We start from the raw sequence: 23,486 nt of genomic DNA on the forward strand, positions 1-23,486 counted from the left end.
AGTGTGTGCCATTAATGGTGGTTTGGAATCTTGATGGCTCCCATTAACTAGGACAATTGGTTGTAGAAGGCTTTGTTTACTTGTAAGCCTTCCTGTATATATGTGTGCCAGTGAGTGGGTAATGAAGTCTCACAGGACATGTGAACAAGTCTCATGAAACTGGAATCCATCTTTAACATGGTGCTTTCCCATTTAGAAGGGGGGGTCCAGAGAGAGACAAAGGATTTCTGCCTTGTGCCAAAGCTATAAAAGGGGGTGAAACAGAACAAAGGGTTCCCAGTCATGTGGAATCTCCTGCTTTTCACCTAAGATGCCTGCTGAAACTAACAAGAACTGTGATGGGGAAAGGATTGGGCCCAGCCTAAGAAGGAGTCTAGTCTGTGAAAGAAGCTTATTGGAACATCTCTGAGGGTGAGATTTACCTGTATTCAGTTTCTTAATGTATTGGGCTTAGACTTGCGTGTTTGTTTTATTTTGCTTGGTAACTTACTTTGTTTTGTCTGTTATTACTTGAAACCACTTAAATCATACTTTTTATTCTTAATAAAATCACTTTTGTTTATTATTGAACCCAGAGTAAGTGATTAATACCTGGGGGAGCAAACAACTGTGCATATCTCTCTATCAGTGTTATAGAGGGCAGAAAATTTGCGTTTACCCTGTATAAGCTTTATACAGAGTAAAACAGATTTATTTGGGGTTTGGATCCCATTGGGAGCTGGGGTCTGGGTGCTGGAGACAGGAGCATTTGCTAAGCTGTTTTCAGTTAAGTCTGCAGCTTTGGGGGTGTGGTTTAGACCCTGGGTCTGTGCTGCAGCAGGCTTGCGTGTCTGACTCAACAAGGCAGGGTTCTGGAGGTCCAAACTGGCAGAGAAAACGGGCTCAGAGGTAGTCTCAGCACATCAGGTCCAGAGGGGGTCTCTGTGACCGAACCCATCACAGTATTAGGCCAAGTTCTGTTCAAGGACTGTAGCTTTCATAAGTACTGGTGTGAACATCTTTGTTATGATGATAAATATATAGGGACAAACATTCAATGAAGTTAGTTTTCAGACAGACTCCACTAACAATTAATGTGCTCACACACAGTTGTGACAAAGCATCCTAACATTAAATGTCCTTACCAGTGCCCCTGTCTGTATCAGGAAATTCTTTCTTTGCACAGGAAATTCTGTCATACTTATATAAAGCATGCAACACTTTTCTGTTGCTGAAATCTTAAGCCATTATACATTATTATAAACAATGTGACTATTTCTGACAGCTCCAACATTGTTGTGGCTGCAAAAATGTAATCCTATTTATTTTAAAGTCTACTTAAATGTCTGCCTGACAAGGGAATAAGGCGAAGGGAATTATCATTAGCAATTTAATTGGCTAATTTACTTAAATGTTGGTTGAAGTTTTGGAATCTAATCTGGCTGCACAACAATTTGTATCCTTGTTGACTAAGTGTCGGAGGTGATCTGACAAGTTGTACTTCGTGTTCTATATTCTTTCACTAATAGTATGACACTTCACAACATCCACAACCAATTAGAGCACTCTGAAATCTTTCATAAGGACAACAACAGATTTTTATTTTATTTTTTGCTAAAATTAACATTCAGCAAAGCAGGCCAATTATGTTAATTGATGAACAAAACAGGGGCTTCTGTTGTGTTGTGGAAATGCATCATCATCAAAATGTCAATGAGGTTCTGCCCTCGCTTTCAAAAGCAATTCTGGACATAGATGTCAGCTAGTGATACAATAGCAAGAACAATTCATTACCCATTTCTATCAGTGAAGTATTCCAACATAAGGTCCAAATCCTTCTTCCTCCTCCAGGTCACAGAGGAACTAAGGGAAAAGGATGCTGGGACCCCATGAAGGGAAGGGTCCAGATCAGGAGCATGGAATTCTGTTCCAGGGGGACTTCCTTGTTTTTAAGGGTGACAGAACAAGGTAAAGACTGGTGGATTTACATCCACACAGATCCTTGGCCATTTTCCCACAGAGAAAGGGACAATATCCATTGTGAAGGCTACTACACCTTTACTGCTTTAATCATAGCCACTGAAACACTACCACACCCCAGATGGACAATTCCACTATTCCAGTTCAAAATACTCTTGATGGCAATAACTGTTGTATGAACATTTCACTCTGCCCCACGAAAGATGAGAAATTCACAGGAGATGTGAAATGCTAATTCTAAAATATATATCAAACCTTGTAGTTATTATGGAGAACAGCTATTGGTAACTGAGTAAACTGAATACCTCACTAAAAGACTAAATCGTCCCAACAGACCCATGGGGCAGATCTTTTTTGCTGATTTATTTGAGAAGGCTTTTACCACAGCTGCCGCCCAGAAAAGTATTCTTTATATGCTTCTAGGCACTGGTTTCAATACATAATTTTGTTGATGCAAACAGATTTTTTTCCCCAAAAGCGAGAGTGGCTTGGCCAAATGAATTTGGTTGGTTTGGGGTTGTTTTTTTTTACTGGTGAAAATGAAGGCTAGTTGAAGTGCTAAATTAATTTCACCCATTACATGAGATAAGAATACTTTTGTGCACTTAATAGCTTCAGACTATTATACAGACAACTAATCTTTGTGCCACCTCTGTGATGGTATGTATTTTGTGAGATTTAAGTCAATGAAGAGGAAGACCTAGGCCTTGTCTATGATAGAAAATGTTATCAGCAAAAGTTCTGCTGGCATGCTGCTAGTGACAAAATATTTATATATCAAGAACAATTGATCTATATAACATACTGTGAAGGAGCAGAGAGACTGCAGCTGGGCACAGCAAGGGTTAAAGAACACCTGTGGGTACCTGCAGCCAATGCCAGGCCTGGAGAGGGGAGAAAAGAAGGGAGCCTGGCTCAGTCAGGGGCTGACTGGTGAAGAGGCAGAAGCTCCCTGTAGGCCTACCTGAAAGCACAGACCTGCAACTCGCCTGCCAACACAGCCACTGGAGGCAAGTAAATCTTCCCCGGCTAAGGGGAATCTATAGAGAAGCTCCAACTGTGGGGCAACTGGACTAGCGGGGCCATGCCCCAAACTAAAAGGACTTGCATAGGGAGCAGGCCAGGAAAACAGGCCCCAAACACCCCACCCCATCCTCCCCCGTGGCTGGGAGAAAGATCCATCTCCCGTGTTTAGGGGTTGAGCAACACAGGACCCTGGGCCAGGACCTGAAGGAGAAGGAGGGGTCAGATCTCCCTACAGCCCCCCTAACCAATGATCTAGCCAATAGGCTGCCTGGCCACTGAGGGCCCTATCACACATATCAATTAGGTAGTGCCATATCTGGTACTATAAGGACTTGGCTACTTGGGGAAATTGATCAGAATACCTACTGAGGAATAAGATCGTAAAGTAATTATTCCAGAATAAAAGTGACTTTTATAGCTTCAAATGTGAATACTCTGCGAGCAGAGTATTCACATCTGGTGCTATTCCAGAATAGTATATTCTGCAATAGCTATTCCCATCAATTTCATTGTGTAGTCAAAGCTCAAGAGATTTAGCACAGCATAGGTGAAAAGCTGTTTTGTGACCTGCCTTCCCCTTCACTGACAAATCACAAACTGCTGTAATCGCTACTGTGTCTTCTTCTTAATAGCATTTGTCATCTTCAAAAGAATCTAGAAACGCTAACTCGGTCAACTGTTCCAATATTCATGAGTGATAGGTATTATCTTCATTTTATAGATAGGAAAACTAAGGCAGACTGGCTAAACGACTTATTCAAGGCCACACTGGTGTCACACCTTGGATCAGAACTCAGGACTTATAGTCCTTTTTCTGAGACCTCTAGACTACTCCTCTGTACACCTAAGGACAGTAAATATGGCTACATAGAAGTCAAGGAAAGGAGTTCTCTGACCTTTTGTAATATTTTCTTCAATTCACTAAGAGATTGTAGAACAACCTTTCTGCATTAATTATTATTACCTTAGTCTTCCAGCTCAAACAGAAAAGTATGCTTGAGGTAACTTTCGTTCCAGTTGGGAAAATATGCTGAATAAATCCAGGCGGGAAAATAACTAAGGAACCCATTCCATGTTTGTCTGCAAGAACAAGGCCTCCTGAACCAATAATACTACAATACTGACCATGTGCTTGAGCTGTACAGATCTGGAAACTCTTCCAATAGCTAGGTCTGCAACACCCTGATCTGCCCAGCAGGCACAGCGGAATGTAGAATGATTTCTATTACCATCTGCATGCTTCAAAATCTGCAGACAATCTGAAGAAACACCCACAGATCCCCCTCACTAGTATGATTTAGCCCTAAATGCAGCTGAAAACTTGATGAATGAATTCTTTTAAAAAAAAAAAAAAAAAAATTAATGTCTCTGTGAATTGATCCTTCCTTCTTACAACTCTTCTGGAATTTTACTAAAACAAGAACATTAAGAGAATCCATAGTCAGGGTAATTTTGATCAAATGAACAATCTTGAATTGCCAAGCAATAAACAAGGAAGCAGAGTTGCTTCTCTGTTAATGTTCCCAAATATCCTAGTGGACATAATTACTTAATGCTTGCTATTACATTCTGTACAACACTTCTCAAGAAAGGGTATTGATTTCCCATGTTAGGCGTACCACAATCATTTGTAATGTATTTACAACAGCTAGGCCTATTCCCACAAACTGCCAAACATGACAGTAAATAGTCCCCATATGATCTCAAGCAATGGTGTATAACCCGTGGTTTTCAGTTTGCAGCTGGTTTGTGGCCTCTCTTTTTCGGCAGATTTTACTATATTTATAAATGAAAGCTTAACCTCTCTAGTTCTTACGGGGTTGTGAAGAAAGCCCTCTTAATGTAAACCAATGTAATGGTGTCTTCCTGAGTCTGTAGTCAGATAACTGGGCGGGTGGCGGGGGCACAGCAGGGGCCCCAGAAGCTCACAGGCGGCGTAGGTGCCCTGGAGCTGGGAGCTGCTGCAGGCGATGTGGTGCCCTGGAGCTGGGAGCCACGGGTGGTGGTGGGGACCCCACAGTACTGAGCCAATCCCCACGGTGGTGTGAGGACCCTGCAGTTCCCCATTTAGTCATGCATAATTTTAGTAAAAGTCATGGGCTTCCATGAATTTTTCTTTATTGCCCATGACCTGTCTGTAACTTTTACTGAAAATATGCATGACAAAATCTTAGCTTTGCTTATAACAGGGGCAATTACACTATTTCTCAGAAAAGAAAGCTAGCAAGCCTACTTAGACCATCTGTCTTTGCTGGGAATAACACAATGAAGGCAGGGGACTAGTCAGTCCAGTCACAAGGGAGAGAAAGCTGGGTCTCCACACAAGAGAGGCAATGGTCAGAAGAGCCAGAAGGCTGAGAGTGGATGCCCTGAAGGAGTACTGAGGGGACATACAAGTGCAACTGCTCTGGACTTTGACAATTCCCCTGTCATCTTAGTTGAGTGTTGACTCTGAAGCATATTGATGCGATTTAAATATCAATATGGCTAACTCTTGTACTACCAATTATTTTAAGTAGACCTATCCAATATGATTTAATATCATAGAAATTACAGATACTCTGGTATAAAACCTGTAGTCCCTCTCCTATACCTGGTTTCAGTACAGCTCTGGAAGAGCAGAATACCAGTGAGATGGGTGGAAAGGAAGGGAATAGTGAGTTTAATATATGTGGGAGGCTAAGCAAATTCAAATGTTTCAGCAGCAGCCAGTCAGAGAAGCTTATGACAGATTCATACTCCATGGCTCTTAGCTCCAAAGCTGAACACTCTTTTCAAGTCAAGAAGTGACTTCAGGTTCAATATACCTGACAAAATATTATCTTAAACTGTGGAGAGATGAAGTGACCTTTGTTTGCAGCTAGCGGGGAGCATAGGCCTTTGTTACCATTTGGAAGCTCTTTCATGGACAGGACCGCTTCAGAACAATAACCTTTCCCACTTTCTGAATTGCCAACAAATGCTCATGAAACAAACATGCAGTCACCTTGTTCCTGTGCTGAATGGATCAAGCTGCCTCAATACTGTTTGATCAACAGCTCAGAATCTTCCAAAGAAACAAAGAGTTCAGCTTATTGGCAGACCTATTTGCATCCAAATCCAATGAAATGAAGCCAAAGTTCAGCTTGAATTGATTTTATTACAGTGCTCTGACCCAGAACAATACAAGTTTTATAAAGGAAAGTTTGGGGCCTGATCCTTCTCCCGCTGAAATCAATTGAAGGAAAGCTGCCAATTCAGCCCTAGGTACAACAAAAGTTGGACCCACTGGTGTGAACCTGGCTTCAGCTTCTTCATGTAGCCAATTAATTCTCTTGACAATAGTTATAAATTTGCTGTAGGAGAGGGGCTCAGTTAATGTATTTTATTTTCATTTGTTGTTTTTTTTTTTTTTAAAGTACTTTATAAGATCTGTCTAATAGACTGTTACAGCTTTCCCAGACAGTTCTAGCTTCAACACCCTCATCCTTCAAAAGTCTTTGTAATGTTCTGCTTTCCTTGTATTGGGATGTAGGCAACACACTGCACTGGCGTAACCACTTTTGAGTGGGTTAATTTTGAATTATACATTTCTGAATTGGACTGTTTTTCCACATATTTCAGAAAACCCTAGTAGGCGCTATTAGCGATGTAATACATGTTCAGGAATGCAATAATTGTTTATTGCAATTGTGTGCAACATACTGAAACATACATTTGCTTTACCTAATTTGTTTCTTATCTAGCCCGGTATTTCTAATGTACCTAGTCCAGTGGTAGTTGGGTGACAGACTTTTCTACATCTTGGCTATATCAGTGTAGACTGATAGGTTCTTCAGCAGTCAGGCAGATGGGGGCCAGTGAGTCTCCCAGTCTCAGTCTCCCCTCTCCTTTTAATTCCTTCGCAGCTGAGTACTTCCATAAGTTAAAGGAACAATCCTATTTTGTCTTTGTCTTTTGCCTTAGAACTAGCTACCTCTGTGTGTGGCTCCAGGAACAAGATCCCTGAGGTGGGCATCTATGTGAGTGCGACAATTTACAGAAAACAAATTAGCAGGAAAGGAAATTTTTTTACCTGTTACTTGTTAGTCACCAGTGCAGCCCATGATATTGAAGATAGTACCCCTAAAATAATCTAGGGTGAGAAAAAAACCACAAAAGTGGGTGAGGAGTAGCTGGAGCCATTAGACTGAGTATTGGAAATTCTGGGGAGGAACAGGTTTCATGTTATTCCTGATTTAAAAAAAAAAAAAATCCTAGTGCATGAACCATATCAACGTGGCATAAACTGCTGCCTGGATGCTGAATATTATTACCAGATTTGCCCGTTACTTTGGGGTATGCTCATTTATTAGGGTTACTCTTCTGGGGGTGGGGGGGTTCTGTAATTCTATCAATGTACTGCTTGTATCACTTCTGCTCTCATATGGAGCTCTACTTCTCCCTTCTGCAAGTTCCCTCCCAATGGAGCTATCCTGCAGGACCTAGTTCCCCAGGGCTGGTTTTTTTCCAGCCCCACAATCAGACGAACACACACACACATAAACAGAGCATATGTGAGAGGACCAGGTTAATCAGCACTCCCAGGGTGACCCCTCAGATGCCCCTGGACTCAGCAGGCTGGGTCGAGCAGCACCTCCAAGCTGTCACCCTCATATGCCATGGGCACCACACCGGCATAGAGTACGCCAGTGCAGGCTGGGTCGAGCAGCACTTTCAATCTGCCAACCTCATAGGAACGTACTGAACCTGTGGCATATCCCCCACTTTCACGTTACAATTGTTCTGGTAGTAACCCACTTGATGAGCGAACCCCACAGGATTTTTGGGCACTGCAGTGATCTTTAGCTTAGGTACGAGGAGCATTGCTGCAGAGCAAATGGGGAAGCCAAAAAACACCCACAGGAGGGGGAGGGAGAGAGAAGCAACTAGCTTAACCATGGAAGTTATTTATTGCCAGGTAATAACCATACAAGGGGAGCCAAACAAACAAAACAGTTATAATATTAAATCTAATTTAAATTTGATTATAAAAGGCAGGTTTAGAAAACTAACTGATCACATAAGTCAGGGTCAGAAGGCTATACCTAGAGAGCTGGGTTCTCACCACTCCTTGAAGCTTGATTTGATCGGGGTTCCCAGGTGGTGGTGGTAGCTGAGGGTCTGGAGTGCTGGAGACAGGCAGAGCCCCCAGCACGATCAGTCAGGAGAAGATGAAGTCCCAATGGAACTGATGCAGATTTTGGATCCAAGCATCAGAGCACTTACTTGTGCATGGGTAGGGGTTTTTCTAGGGAAAGAACAATGGTTCAAGAAAGAATACTAGATTTGTTTATGGGTAAACTGATGGCTCAAAGGAGTATACTGAAGTTGTTTTGTTTTGTTCAGGCTCAACAATAGGAACTGCTCATTCCTGGCTTTGGGTGGTGTTCCTTCCAGGGAGCTCACAAAGCAATTAGGCAGCTTCAGTATTTTGGATATCCATAAAGGATTTATTACTAGAATTGGTCTGATAACTACTGAGCTGGGTGTGTGCAGGTGTGGGTTCATTAACATCTGGAGCAGAGATCCTCTATCATGAAGTGCTTCCCTGCTTTTCTAGCCCCAGAGTTCAGTGCGGTTCTTGCCTTGGAATCTCTGTTCTCCATTCTGTATGCTAATGGGGACGCCTTCCTGTCCCATCCTTGATGCCAATGAGGTTAGGGGCATATCCTTAATCCTGTCACCCTTGTCCGGAGGGGTTTAGGTGTGTCTTCCACTGCCTTTTCATTGCTTTTTGTAAATCTTTCTTATGATCGGCTTTGGTTCAAGCAGAGGCGGGGGGGGGGGGGGGGGCGGAGAAGAGATCTCTCGTGAGTGAGACAGGCTGAGTACTGCGCCCTGGTTCCCCAAGAACACAGAGTTGATAGGTAACAATATGCAGTGCTCAATGTGTGTACACTATACAAACAGACAAATCCTGCTCATCTTCCTCCCCTGCGTGATCCCACTGCAGTCAAAGGACCTATTTCCTTTCAGTAAGTAAAGCAGAATTTAGACCAAACTGGAATTGGTCCACAATTCTCCTGCACCTGCTTCACTCCTTTAAGTCTAGGAGGATGTCAAGGCTGGAGAGAACTGGGCCCCTAGTTTAAATGAATGTGCGATTGCTACTATCCTATACATTTCTTTAATGCAATAATTGATTTATTTTGATGTAACATCTGAAGACTATTTGGAAAACTAGAAATGAACATAAAGGAGCATTCAATATTCTAAATCATAGACTTTCAAACTTTTGCTAGGATTAGTAATCATAATTATCTGGTGAGAGACTCATGTCTAGAATGTGCAAAGATTATACCAGGACAATACCAGAAATACAAACAGGGTAAAGAGATCTTTTTAGATGCTTTGTTTCTTGCCATGCCTTCTCAGGCAACCCATTGTTCCATATTTGGAAAATAAAATTTACAATTCTAATTTAATATCAAATATAAACCACTATGAAAATAAGTAAAAGTAGTAAATGTCAGCCTCTTTTCCTAAAAAGTTACCAAACACAACAAAACATGCTATAAAAAGATAGTGGCCTCTGCTCTAGCCTTACAAATGTAATAAACATGCTCTCGCACACAAAGCAATCTACTTTTTATTCATATTAAATTAGAATTGCTCTGCAGCAAGGAGCTCTGGCTGAGCACTGGCCACTGAAGAGGCCAAAAACACCAGAGGAAATTTCAGGAGGTGGGATAGTCTCCTGCTGCCAGTGACTGACAAGTCTGGTTCTGCCTATAAGCTCAAAGGAGGCTGAAGTACCCATGTAAAGGATCTGGGACCTTAGCACAATGAAGGAAAGAAATATATTGCGCACTGGAGAACATTCATAATGTATGGAAAATTCACTCTGACACACTATTAATGCTATATTATTCTCACAGCTGCCATAGATTTCACTGAAATAGGAAATTGAACATTTGCTGTGAAAATAGAATTTCACATTTTTCAGAGAGATGTTATAGCATTCCACCAGCTTACATATTGCAAATTATAAACCTGATTGCATCTTGGGGGCTTTAATAATTCCACAAATTTTATTATATTTTATCTGCTGCTAACAACTTTCTGAAAAGAACTAAGAAAAATACAAAAAACAATGCTAGCATCTTATAGATTCATAGATTCTAGGACTGGAAGGGACCTCGGGAGGTCATCGAGTCCAGTCCCCTGCCCGCATGGCAGGACCAAATACTGTCTAGACCATCCCTGATAGACATTTATCTAACCTACTCTTAAATATCTCCAGAGATGGAGATTCCACAACCTCCCTAGGCAATTTATTCCAGTGTTTAACCACCCTGACAGTTAGGAACTTTTTCCTAATGTCCAACCTAGACCTCCCTTGCTGCAGTTTAAGCCCATTGCTTCTTGTTCTATCCTTAGAGGCTAAGGTGAACAAGTTTTCTCCCTCCTCCTTATGACACCCTTTTAGATACCTGAAAACTGCTATCATGTCCCCTCTCAGTCTTCTCTTTTCCAAACTAAACAAACCCAATTGTTTCAGCCTTCCTTCATAGGTCATGTTCTCAAGACCTTTAATCATTCTTGTTGCTCTTCTCTGGACCCTTTCCAATTTCTCCACATCTTTCTTGAAATGCGGTGCCCAGAACTGGACACAATACTCCAGCTGAGGCCTAACCAGAGCAGAGTAGAGCGGAAGAATGACTTCTCGTGTCTTGCTCACAACACACCTGTTAATACATCCCAGAATCATGTTTGCTTTTTTTGCAACAGCATCACACTGTTGACTCATATTTAGCTTGTGGTCCACTATAACCCCTAGATCCCTTTCTGCTGTACTCCTTCCTAGACAGTCTCTTCCCATTCTGTATGTGTGAAACTGATTTTTTCTTCCTAAGTGGAGCACTTTGCATTTGTCTTTGTTAAACTTCATCCTGTTTAACTCAGACCATTTCTCCAATTTGTCCAGATCATTTTGAATTATGACCCTGTCCTCCAAAGCAGTTGCAATCCCTCCCAGTTTGGTATCATCCGCAAACTTAATAAGAGTACTTTCTATGCCAATATCTAAGTCGTTAATGAAGATATTGAACAGAGCCGGTCCCAAAACAGACCCCTGCGGAACCCCACTCGTTATGCCTTTCCAGCAGGATTGGGAACCATTAATAACAACTCTCTGAGTACGGTTATCCAGCTAGTTATGCACCCACCTTATAGTAGCCCCATCTAAATTGTATTTGCCTAGTTTATCGATAAGAATATCATGCGAGACCATATCAAATGCCTTACTAAAGTCTAGGTATACCACATCCACAGCTTCTCCCTTATCCACAAGACTCGTTATCCTATCGAAGAAAGCTATCAGATTGGTTTGACATGATTTGTTCTTTACGAATCCATGCTGGCTGTTCCCAATCCATGCTGGCTGTTCCCAATGTAGTTAATTCTAATTGAAAAATCTTTTTTTTTCTATCGAATCAAGACACTAATGGCCACAAATCTCATTTCCTCACATAATTTAGTCTTCAGGTTTTGAAAAATACTTTCTTAAATGCTGTATTTAATTCTGAGAGAGAAAAAAAACACGAAAGGGAAAAACATATTTTGTTATGTGGGATTGTTTCTCTACAGTTTCATTTTAAGAATGTTATGATAAATCTCATTTTCAGGATTAATGATGTCATATAGCTGAATTTAGTTCATTTGCATACTGGAATCCAATATGGTAAAACTAGGAATGGGCAAACCAATCCTTAAGCAAGAACTAGCCTGCACACCTTCCTTTTCTCTTGTGAATCACCTCAATGTTCAGAAATGTCTAAAGTTCAGGAAAGCACTTCCCTGTTCTCTTCCTCAACTTTAACGAATCACCCTACCTTTGCTGATACCATAACAAAGCTTGCATGCTAAACCATGCATAATGTTCTTTTGAAATCTCATGTACTCTGTGTGGCTTCGTAAATGTATGTAATGCATTTGAGGTTACCACTGCCTGAGGAAACTCAAGAGCACAGAAGATTTGAACAGAACAGCATGAGAGATCCAGCAGAGAGGCTGCTAGACCTCATGAAATCTAAGCTCTATTATAGGACATTATTTAGGGACCAGGGCCGGCTCCAGGCACCAGCTTACCAAGCAAGTGCTTGGGGCGGCCACTCCGGAGAGGGGCAGCATGTCCAGCTGTTCGGCGGCAATTCGGCGGACGGTCCCTCACTCCTGCTCAGCGCGAAGGACCTTCCGCCGAATTGCAGCCGCAGATCGCGATTGCGATCGCAGCTTTTTTTGTTGTTGTTGTTGTTGTTGTTGTTTGGCTGCTTGGGGCGGCCAAAACCCTGGAGCCGGCCCTGTTAGGGACATTCCCAATTATGTTTTCATTTATTTTTCCTTAGAGTCTATGTGTGAGGGAGCCCCTTTAATGTATTCCTGAAAAGATCTGACATACTGTCTTAGAATTCTAATGCTTTTTTAAATGACTAGTAAAAAGGTAGCAAATAATAAATAAACAAATTACATTGATTTTGCATGACATCTAATAGCCAAAAAAATGAAGGCAAATACAATGGCACAATCCAAGAAATTGGTATTAAATATTTACATCCATCTACATGCAATACACAATTCACAGTCATGAAGTTGATATTTTGCCAGTTGTACCTATGGATAATTGTATGTACTATTGATTAAATGTAACATCAAAAATTATAGGCCAGATGTTAAAAGGGCAACTGCCTTTATGCAGGAACAATTTGCTCCCACAAAAATTGTTGTGAACAAAAGGGAGACTGGTTAGAGGCTCTTAAAACAAAACAAAACAAAAAAAACCCCTTGCAGTTGAGTTTTCAAGCAGCTATTGCTTCTTTAATTCAGTTGTGTCTAAGCACTGTAACATATAGGGCCAGATTTATAATGTATGTTTACTGAGTTTATGGAATATGGCCAAGATTTTCAAGAATGAATAGCAATTTTGTCTCTAATAATGTTTGCCCAATTTGTGAAACTTTAAGTGAGCTTGATTTTCAAAAAGGGCTGAGTATCTACACTCTGAAAATTGGGCCCCTTTAAAAAGGTATCTCAAATTGAGCAGCCAACAATTGAGGTCCCAAAGTCACAAGCCGCTTCTGAAAATCTTTGTCCGAAGAACTAGAGCATTGTATTATCATTTGTTCAGACACGTGTTTTTTGTAACGTACGGGGGGGGGAATTTAGTTTGTAAGATTGCCACATGAGGAAAAATGATCTTCAGTGCAGAGCTGGAATATTTTCTCCTTCTTGCCATATCTGGTGCTGCTGACGAAGACAGGAATGTTGCTCTCTTCCCTATCACTCCCACGCACTGAAAAGAAAGCAACTAACGGGCAGTACATCTCAATTACATACATCCACTGCAGTGAATGTTTTATGTGGTTTCCTGTACATAAAATTACTAACATAACTAATGGTGGCTAAGGTGAGGCGCAGCCAGTGGCAAATTATATTTATATATTAAAAAAATTAAAGACACACATCTCTAAATTATTTGGAACCTTCAAATTGTGCATGTTGTTAGCTATATAACAATGGAAATATTTTATGGTTAACCTCCTCTATCCTTCACTCCTTCTGTTGGTTGTTGTACTCACTTATTGTATCTTGTCTTAAATTAGAACATTGGTGTCCAAATTCCAGTTTTTCAAACTGGTCAAAACAGTGACATCTGAATGAAAACCAAAAGCCAGAACCTTAATCCAAGAGTTGTCAGTCAGCTCAAATAGGCACAAGATTAAAAAATAAAATTGAAAGAAATTTAAAACAAAGTAAACATAATGGGTGCACTTACATCTGCTGGAGAGGAAAACAAATGAGATTGAGAACAAACTAACTTCTAGTTTACAAAACTGATGTCATTCAACATATCTATTGGACGGTCTCCAGTTGGTGGCAAGGAGGTACCATAGCCAATAATGTCTCAGAAATACAGAGAAATTGCTGTTCATACATGTTTCTGATAGAAGGCATCTGACCACTATTATCAGTTGCAAAAATAACAGCTATTCCTCCCTCTCTCATCTTTAATATCTAGCCAGTTATTAGTTTACATTGGCATTTTCCCTCCTGGATTGCCATAAGATTCCATCACATAAAGATACCTCAGAAAGGCAATAAGTTCCTAATTACACCCCGTACATACCAAATCAAAGAGACGCTAATGCTACTGACAGACACTATTCATATTAAAATCCATATTATTATCCGCATTAGTCACATAGCAGTACTTAGGATGACTCCCCTTTTTTCAGCAACAATTTTATTGCTGTGCACTGCACTCTAGACATATATTTTATATTTATTATAAATAATGAACAAACACTGACTTTAAAAAGGAAACATACAGTACTATACTTACACACAATTACTAGAAATCATTTTTGATTTATGCAGTATTTCACACAGTACACAACTTATATTAGTTTCAGTATCCTAATTCATTTCACTCATGTCATATAATTCTTCATTCTGGAAACCATCACCACCTATTTAGGAGATAAGCCAAGGATGCAGGAATTTTTCTTTACAACAGGCCTTATTATTTATCCTGCAGTAAATGCAATACTTCCTCTTATTGTCATTGCACACAATGGCCAGGGCCGCCCAGAGGATTCAGGGAGCCTGGGGTCTTCGGCGGCAGGGGGCCCGCGCCGCCAAAGACCTGGCACTTCGGCAGTGGGTCCCGGGGTGGAAGGACCCCTGGCCGCGGGTCTCAGAGCGGAAGGACCCCACCACCACCGAACTGCTGCCGAAGACCCGGAGCGGAAGAAGCTCCGGGGGCCCGGGCCCCGCGAGAGTTTTCCGGGGCCCCCGGAGCGAGTGAAGGACCCCGCTCCAGGGGCCCCGAAAAACTCTCGTGGGGGCCCCTGCGAGGCCCAGGGCCTGGGGCAAATTGCCCCACTTGTCCACCCCCCCCCCTGGGCTGCCCTGCCAATGGCACTACCATAGAATACTCAACATTTCTAGATAATAAGCTCTTCAGCAAAAGTGGGTGTCATCTTCCCCTAAGGTAAGCTTGGCTTCATTCCGTTTGGGAAAAATGGGAGGCAGTGGTCATCTTTGCTAAGAGCAGCCTAAAGTTTCTCCTGCACAGGCTGTGTAGGTATTTTATGACCTCAGTCCCACTGAGAACACTGAGGGATGCGAACCATTGACAAAGAAAAACAAAAATTAATGAGGGTGAAAAGTTGTCAGTGGGTGCCTCTTCGTCCACATATCAAAGCACAAGGCACCTTCTAGTCTACTACATTTTAAACAATCTTGAGTCCACGCAACTCCAAAAATGGAAATCTATGGAGACAGTTTTATGAAGGAATATCAATATGTATCACTAGAGGAAGAATGGAGTGTGTTTGGTCTGTAGCTATATTATAGAAATCCTAGAATCATAGAATATCAGGGTTGGAAGGGACCTCAGGAGGTCATCTAGTCCAACCCCCTGCTCAAAGCAGGACCAATTCCCAACTAAATCATCCCAGCCAGGGCTTTGTCAAGCCTGACCTTAAAAACCTCTAAGGAAGGAGATTCCACCACCTCCCTAGGTAACCCATTCCAGTGCTTCACCACCCTCCTAGTGAAAACGTTTTTCCTAATATCCAACCTAAACCTCCCCAACTGCAACTTGAGACCATTACTCCTTGTTCTGTCATCTGGTACCACTGAGAACAGTCTACATCCATCCTCTTTGGAACTCCCTTTCAGGTAGTTGAAAGCAGCTATCAAATCCCCCCTCATTCTTCTCTTCTGCAGACTAAACAATCCCAGTTCCCTCAGCCTCTCCTCATAAGTCATGTGCTCCATCCCCTAATCAGTTTTGTTGCCCTCCGCTGGACTCTTTCCAATTTTTCCACATCTTTCTTGTAGTGTGGGGCCCAAAACTGGACACAGTACTCCAGATGAGGCCTCACCAATGTCGAATAGAGGGGAACGATCACGTCCCTCGATCTGCTGGCAATGCCCCTACTTATACAGCCCAAAATGCCGTTAGCCTTCTTGGCAACAAGGGCACACTGTTGACTCATATCCAGCTTCTCATCCACTGTAACCCCTAGGTCCTTTTCTGCAGAACTGCTTCCTAGCCATTCGGTCCCTAGTCTGTAACAGTGCAATAATATATGGATATCTACCTATCTCATAGAACTGGAAAGGACCCTGAAAGGTCATTGAGTCCAGCCCCCTGCCTTCACTAGCAGGACCAAGTACTGATTTTGCCCCAGATCCCTAAGTGGCCCCCTCAAGGATTGAACTCACAACCCGGGGTTTAGCAGGCCAATGCTCAAACCACTGAGCTATCCCTTCCCCCCTTGAATCACAAACAATGACTTTTTCTTCCTCTAGCATTAAAATATTGTATATTTATATCTGCTTTCTGTTGTACTACAAAACTACACATCTTGCCTAACAAGCAGGAACCTTTTTGTTAACCTTTTCAGGATTCACTCCCTCTCTAAGGCCTTGTCTACACTAGGAAATTGTTCCTAAAATTTCCTACCACTGCTATCACTAGTGCAGCTCCACTAGTGAGAACTCTAGTGTGGACAAAATCCTGGTGGCCAGTGGCATTTTGAGCAATGTCCTGAAGACTTGCTCAGTGGGGTTACAGGATGTTTAAAACACTAGCCACCTAGAATCTTGTCCACCACCCAGAATACAACACTTAGAATCCTAGAATACTAGTGCTCCCACCAGTAGCACTGAACCAATGATAGCAGTACTGGGAAATCTTAGCAAACAGTGTCTAGCATAAACATAGCCATAGGATCATGTCAAAAAGACAAAATTTACTGTAAGATAAAAAGATCGTTAATAATAAATGCCCTCCAAATTAATACGGCTATTTAAAGCAACTATTCTGATTAAATTTAAATACCGGAAGTCTAAGCAAATTTGTGTTATTCAAAAGCTATTCATATTTCTGTTAAGTTCTTGGCATCTAAAGCGCTGAAATATTTTTGTTAATTTTGTATCAGTAATTATGGGTAATCATATTTTCTGGAATCACAGGTTAACATAATGAGACAATGTACCATCAACTGTGGTGATGATGCCAGACATAAAAAAAAAATAGCATTTGATTTTTCGTTCCTACATCAAGTCTTTATGAAGTAAATGAAAGATCATATACACGAACTCTGGTTTTCTTGAAAAATGCTAATGATAATAGTAGAACACTAGGCCTTGACCTCATGAAATAAGAAACAGTTAGCATTGAGCTCATTGTTGCTGTGGGGCTACAATTATATTCACTTCATCACAAGGTTGGGGAGAGCAACACTTTGTTATTAGTTCTACCTAGACATTTATGGAAGAGTTGAGAAAACAGATTCTCAATTAGATTGTTGAAGCAAGATACAAACTGATCATCTTACAATATGAATACATCCAAAATTTATAACAAATACATGAGAAACAAAGGTAGGTAGTAAGTTATCTCAATGTGATCTTTATTACCACAGAGAAAAAGTTAATTCATTATTAATAAGGTGGGTAACTCTCACAAAATAGGAGAATTGATCCTTAATAGTGGAAAGATTCTCTCGAGCTACCAGGGAAATGAAGCACACAAAATAAATAATCTTACTTTTTCATCGTCGTCAGTAAAAGGAGCACCTCCAGGAGTTTTATTTATTGCTTGGGCAACACCAATAATCTCTCCATCATTGTTTCTTATGGGCATGCACAACAATGACTTTGTCTTGTATCCAGTCAGTTTGTCAATCTCATCATTAAAGCGACGATCCTACACAAGGAAATAAGGGAAGTATTAACATGTGCATCTTACTTTTCTGAGTTTTCTTCAAGGAGAGAAGTTCACTGAATATCTTCTTCACTCAATGTCTTTTTTTAACAGTGACATTATATTGGTACCTTATTCCCTACCTATTACCATAGCATACCTAATTGTTGTTTTCCATAATTAATATAGTGCAAGAGAGAAGTTTTCTTATAAGGCTGTTCCAAGTACTGGGTATAATACACCCTTGTGCAGAGGGTCAGTGCGAAACCTATGCATCACTTAAGCACTCAAAATAGGATACAGGGTTGACTTCATCCTTAAAGAGCAGAATAGAAGACCCCAAGAGGAGAATGGGAGAAGAAAACACAAGAAGCACTAAAGAGAAAAGCTTGTAACAGTAGAGCAGAGATGTGCCTTTAAGACGGAAGCCAGAAGCATCATGTCTTTCTACTCCAACATCCCCTTATATTCTTTCTCTCTCGCTCATTTGCCCTTGCTTCAGGATGAATTACCTCTCTTTCATCTCCCAATACAAAAATGGAGCTGTTGTCTTCTTCCTGCTCCTCCTCTTCTGAAGAAGAGGGTGTTCTGACTCTCTCCCACTGCCTCAGCAGCTTCCACCATTCTGCGTTCATTTTCCTCAGTGATCCGCAACGTGCTTAAGAATTGGGTACTCCTGTGATTCACTCACTCTGCCTTCCATAGGATCAGGCCCTGAATATTTTTCTCTTAATCTCATTAATTTATAGTAAACTTATCATAATTGTTATATGTAACCATATCAGGTAAAAAATGTCAGACAGAAGTGCCATTTTTAAGTTGCCCCTTAAGCTTCTGTTTGCAGCTTGCCATATTCAAACAGCATTATGAGTTATGAAACAGAGACCATCTGAACAGAACAGTTGTTCAACAATGTAAGATTAGCTACCAATATTTTCAAAGTGGTGCATAGGGCTTTAGCCACAATTAATGCCCAACCAAATCCCTCTGCAGCACACAGAAAATGTAGGGGCAAATACCTTGTTCACCTGAATGGTCCTAAAATACAGTATCCATTAATTGGCTTCCTTTTCCCTTTAATTTGTAGAGTTCCAAGGGGTATGTTTTCAGTGTAGAGTGCAGGGATTTCACAGCACAACTCTCATTAACGTTAATGGGAGCAGTGTGACTGAATCTTTACAATGAAAATGCACCCCTAAGCATTGCATGCAACTAGTAATTATTTATTCAAGCAATTTGCAAAATTAATTTCTTGCCATTTTGTTTATTTTTACTTTATGCAGATCAGGTATTCTGTCTTACATTTATATAAAGCAGGTATTTATTCATATTAAAATGGGAGTGGAGAATGTATTTTTAGTATTAAATCACACTCTCATCAATCCACTGACATTTAGTTTTTATACCCTAGAATTTCATGAACTTCTGTTATTGAATGCTTGTATATAATTTCCAGATCATAAAGTGAATAAAATTAATAAGATTCTCAGAGGAAATCATATAAAATGTGTACTTTCTCTGAGAAATTTGGATAATGTATTTAATGCTTACCTGAATCTACATTATGAACAGAAGGGACCTCTCAAAACAGGATGATAGAAATCAACGTATGACTTATTTTTAAATCCAAGTAACACAGGAATTCAAGAAACAGACAGCATACTAAACAATAAATATACCAAAATCAAAATGCTAAAATTTCATCTATGCCAAAATATTTGTAAGTATTTTTGTACTATTAATTTTTTACCTAAGCTAAGCATGTCCACTAATCCTCATTAAAGGAGGATGTACGTGAGAGCTAAATCTCTGCTAAAATTTGTCACTTCAGAGCACTGGAAGAAGACTTCAACTTTCAAGATTGAAATTTCAAATAATTCAATAGAGACTAAATTGTTTTTATGGCTAACGATTTGTTGTTGTTTTTCTACAAGGAAGAACTGCTCTGTTTGTTCCCATTCCAGGTGGGATCAGAATGGTGAACACACAGTACTATCGCCAAGAGGCATTCAGATACACCAGTGATGTGTATGGTACAAATACTTGGACATATAAAAGAAATTAACAGACACAAAGTGCACATCCACAGTACCTCACTCACTACAGGGATGTAACAACTGTGAATCAAATATAATTAGGAAGAAGATATTAAGGGTCTATAAACCAACTAAAGTTTAATCTTCATTACAAAATAATGTAATCACTGTACAGAACATTCTTTCTGAAGGAGTTATCTGATGAAGATAAAAGATCTAATTAATAGTGCTAGGCAATGTATGTATGCTGGACCATGTGGGTATTTCACTAATACCCTGTGCATGGTTTTTCTTCCCCAAAGATTGAAGTTGCTAATTTGGGCCCAAATCATCTTTGTTTTTTTTTTCACATTACATTTGATACATACAATTAAGGAAGTTTTGGCATGTTACATGAGATCTAATATTCAGAATGGGATTAAAGGGATCTGTAATACAACATCAAATGTTTCTAGAGAGCAGAGAGTTAAACATATTTATAGACTTTTCCATGTGGGATTCACAGTGCATATTCAGATTGTAACTTCTGCAGAGCTGCACCTTGACTTCTGATTTCTCCTGTAATGGGCCAAATACATTTTGGCACTACATAAGGAATAATAAAAAAGCTATAGATCTGAATTATCTAGTACATTTAACAATATTTCTGGTCTCAGATGACAAAAAGATTAATTCACTGATAATCATACTAATGTAAAATGTTTGTACTAAAAGACATCATGCTCCACTGTATTTCACACTTACAAGTGAGTAATGTAAATTCCTTTCCTTTATGGAAAAGCTAAATTCAAGCTGCAAGAAATTCATCCAGGTGCAGAAGACCCTGTGACTGGGTGTATCAATCCCTCATTGGCAACACAGGGATTAACAAACTGTTGTGGGCCCAAGAGGCCACGCCCCCTTTCTCTTGCTGGACATGCTCCTGGTGGAAGGAACATATACAAAGGAAGCAGCTCAGTTCAGTCTGGACTGGCTGAGGAGGAGACTGGACATGCCACCTGCAGGCTCCTACAGAGGAGCTGCCGAGACACTCCAGACTGCCAAGGCAGAGTATTCTGACTACACTGCAGAGAACCAATTGACTGCAGGGACTGAAGGGGACGCCAGGTCACTGCCAGCAGAGGAGATTGTTGTGTATTTGGAAGTCGTGGTAATAGAACCTTGTTGTTGCTATGGCAACTGAGTTAGATTATAAGGGAATAGCCAAGCCAGTTTTGGCTGGTTTGGTTAGTTCAGTGTGTGGCAATAAACGGCTGCTTTTAAGTTTACAGCTCTCCGTGTCTCAAGTGATTTCTTCCTAAAACTGCTAACCCATGCAGGGCTGGCTCCAGCTTTTTTGCCGCCCCAAGCAGCGAAGAGGGGGGGGAAAAAAACAAAAAAAACCCGCGATCGGCAGTTGCTCTCCCGCACCGCTTCATTCTTCGGCAGCAATTCGGTGGCTGGTCCTTCCCTCCGAGAGGGACTGAGGGACCTGCCACCGAAGACCCAGACATGCCACCCCCTTCCATTGGGCTGCCCCAAGCACCAGCTTGCTGCACTGGTGTCTGGAGCCAGCCCTGGCCCCAAGGATACGACAAAGTGGCAACGAGGATGGGATTCCTATGCTGCCCCAGCGACAGAAGGAAGTAGAATTCCAAAAACAACAACCAAAAAAAAAAAACAAAAAACCTTTTTGTTGTTGGAAGGGGGTGAGAACTGGCTTGTTTGCACTGATTGTGCAAACTGAAACTAAAACCATGGCTACACTTACAGGGCCACTGGAAGCTTTTGAGGAGACTATTGTGCAATGGCACGTATATACTAAGCATTTTGAGCTTTTTGTTATTGCAAATGACATTACAGAAGAGAAGAATATTCTTAAGTGTTGTAGGGGCTAAGACCTACTCCCTGCTACGCAGCTGATTCCACCCTGTTAAGCCTGAGACCAAATCTTACAGTGACATTTTGGAAATCCTGGGGATCCATTTTTCTCCAAAAGCACTGGTAAATGCTGAAAGATATAGGTTCCACAAGAGAGACCAAAAAGAAGATGAAACCGTTGTACAATTTGTAGCAACTTTGAAAAGGCTTGCGGAACACTCTGAATTTAATGAGATATTAAATGACACCCTACGTGATAGGTTAGTGTGTGGCCTGCACAGTGAAGCTATACAGAAGCGCCTATTGACAGAGGCTCAGCTTACCTTACAGAAGGCTGTCGATATTGCAATCTCTATGGAACTGACAACAAAGGAGGTGCAATACATCAGTGCATTCCCTAGGGTGCATAAGGTGTCACAAGAACCTACCCACAAAACTGTGTGGAGTCAGGAATGTTACCGCTGTGGTAAGCTGGGTCACCATGCATCAGAATGCTGGTGTAAGGACCTGGTGTGTCGACACTGTGGCAAAAAGGGACACAGCGAGTGTTCCTGTAAGCAAAAGAAAAAGAGGCCTGTGGTTTGGCCAACCAAAAAGGGAAACCTGCATACCCTAGAGCAGACCCAGGATGACCAAGGAGACACCTCATCGCATGAAAAAGTGCCACTGCACATTTTGTCTTTGGCAGTGGGCTCACATGAATACTGGGTAACCCCATTGTTGGACGGCAAACCTATACGCATGGAACTGGACAGCGGTGCAGCCGTCTCGCTGGTCTCCGAGACTGTGTATAAAGAAAAGCTACAGCATCTTCCGCTTAAGGCAACAAAAACTGTTCTGAAGACGTATACAGCAGAAGCTGTGCCCATGTTGGGCACTATTGGTGTTAAGGTAGAGCTCAGTGGACAGGCTGCTAAATTGCCACTGTTTGTGGTGAAAGGTAATTACCCAGCCTTAATGGGTAGGTCTTGACTTAGGAAGATTCAGCTGAACTGGGCAGAAGTGCACCGAATGACTAAAGAAGAAACCGGTCTGACCACTATACTAAGGAAACAAGCTGCTGTTTTTGGAGAGGATCTGGGAAGTATGAAGGGAATCACTGTGACATTGAACATTAAACCTGACAGTCAGCCAAAATATCTGAAAGCCAGAACTGTGCCATATGCCATCATGCCGAAAGTTGAAGCATACCTGGAGCGCCACAAATGGAGTCCTAATACCAGTTACCCATAGCCCATGGGCAACTCCTATCATTCCAATAGTGAAGAAAGATGGCTCCCTCTGAATTTGTGGTGATTTTAAAGTCCCTGTCAACCTGGTGTTGTGTGCAGAGCAATACCCACTTCCCCACATCGATGACCTCTCTGCGGGCCTGGCTGGGGGACAAAAGTTCAGTAAGATTGATCTGAGTCAAGTGTATTTACAGTGTGAATTCTTCCACCCCTCTGTTGAATATTTGGGACACATCATTGATGCTACAGGTCTTTGTAAGGCCCCTGCAAAAGTTAAGGTTATTGTGGAGGTTCCCCCTCCTCGAAATGTTAGCTAGCTTCGCTTGTTTCTAGGACTATTGAACTATTATGGAAAGTTCATCTCACAGTTAGCCACACTGCTAAAACCACTTCACGAACTCCTTGGGCAGAACAAGACCTGGAAGTGGACTGAAGCCTGTGATGTTGCATTTAACAAAGCTAAGGGTGCATTGCTAAATTCTGAAGTTCTGACACACTTTGATCCATCCTTACCCCTACAGTTGGCCTGCGATACCTCCCCTTATGGAGTGGGAGTGGTTGTGTCACACATTATGCCTTCGGAGAAGAGAGACCTATTGCTTTTGCTTCACGCACTCGAAGCAAAGCAGAAAC

The 23,486-nt window shown here is 41.3% G+C and overlaps 1 protein-coding gene across 2 annotated transcripts in view; it reads right to left on the reverse strand.

Moving 5' to 3' along the window:
• PDE11A (phosphodiesterase 11A) overlaps positions 1-23,486 on the reverse strand; it is a 226,632-nt gene that overhangs the window by 165,853 nt on the left and 37,293 nt on the right. For both annotated transcript variants that reach the window (XM_029910560.1, XM_026647595.1), the window contains exon 2: positions 17,570-17,728. In XM_029910560.1, the coding sequence (XP_029766420.1) occupies positions 17,570-17,728 (159 nt within the window). The remainder of the gene's footprint in view (positions 1-17,569; positions 17,729-23,486) is intronic.

Source organism: Terrapene carolina, unplaced genomic scaffold (assembly GCF_002925995.2).
Source record: "Terrapene carolina triunguis isolate 2854851 unplaced genomic scaffold, T_m_triunguis-2.0 Scaffold62, whole genome shotgun sequence".
Classification (NCBI taxonomy): Eukaryota; Metazoa; Chordata; order Testudines; family Emydidae; genus Terrapene; species Terrapene triunguis.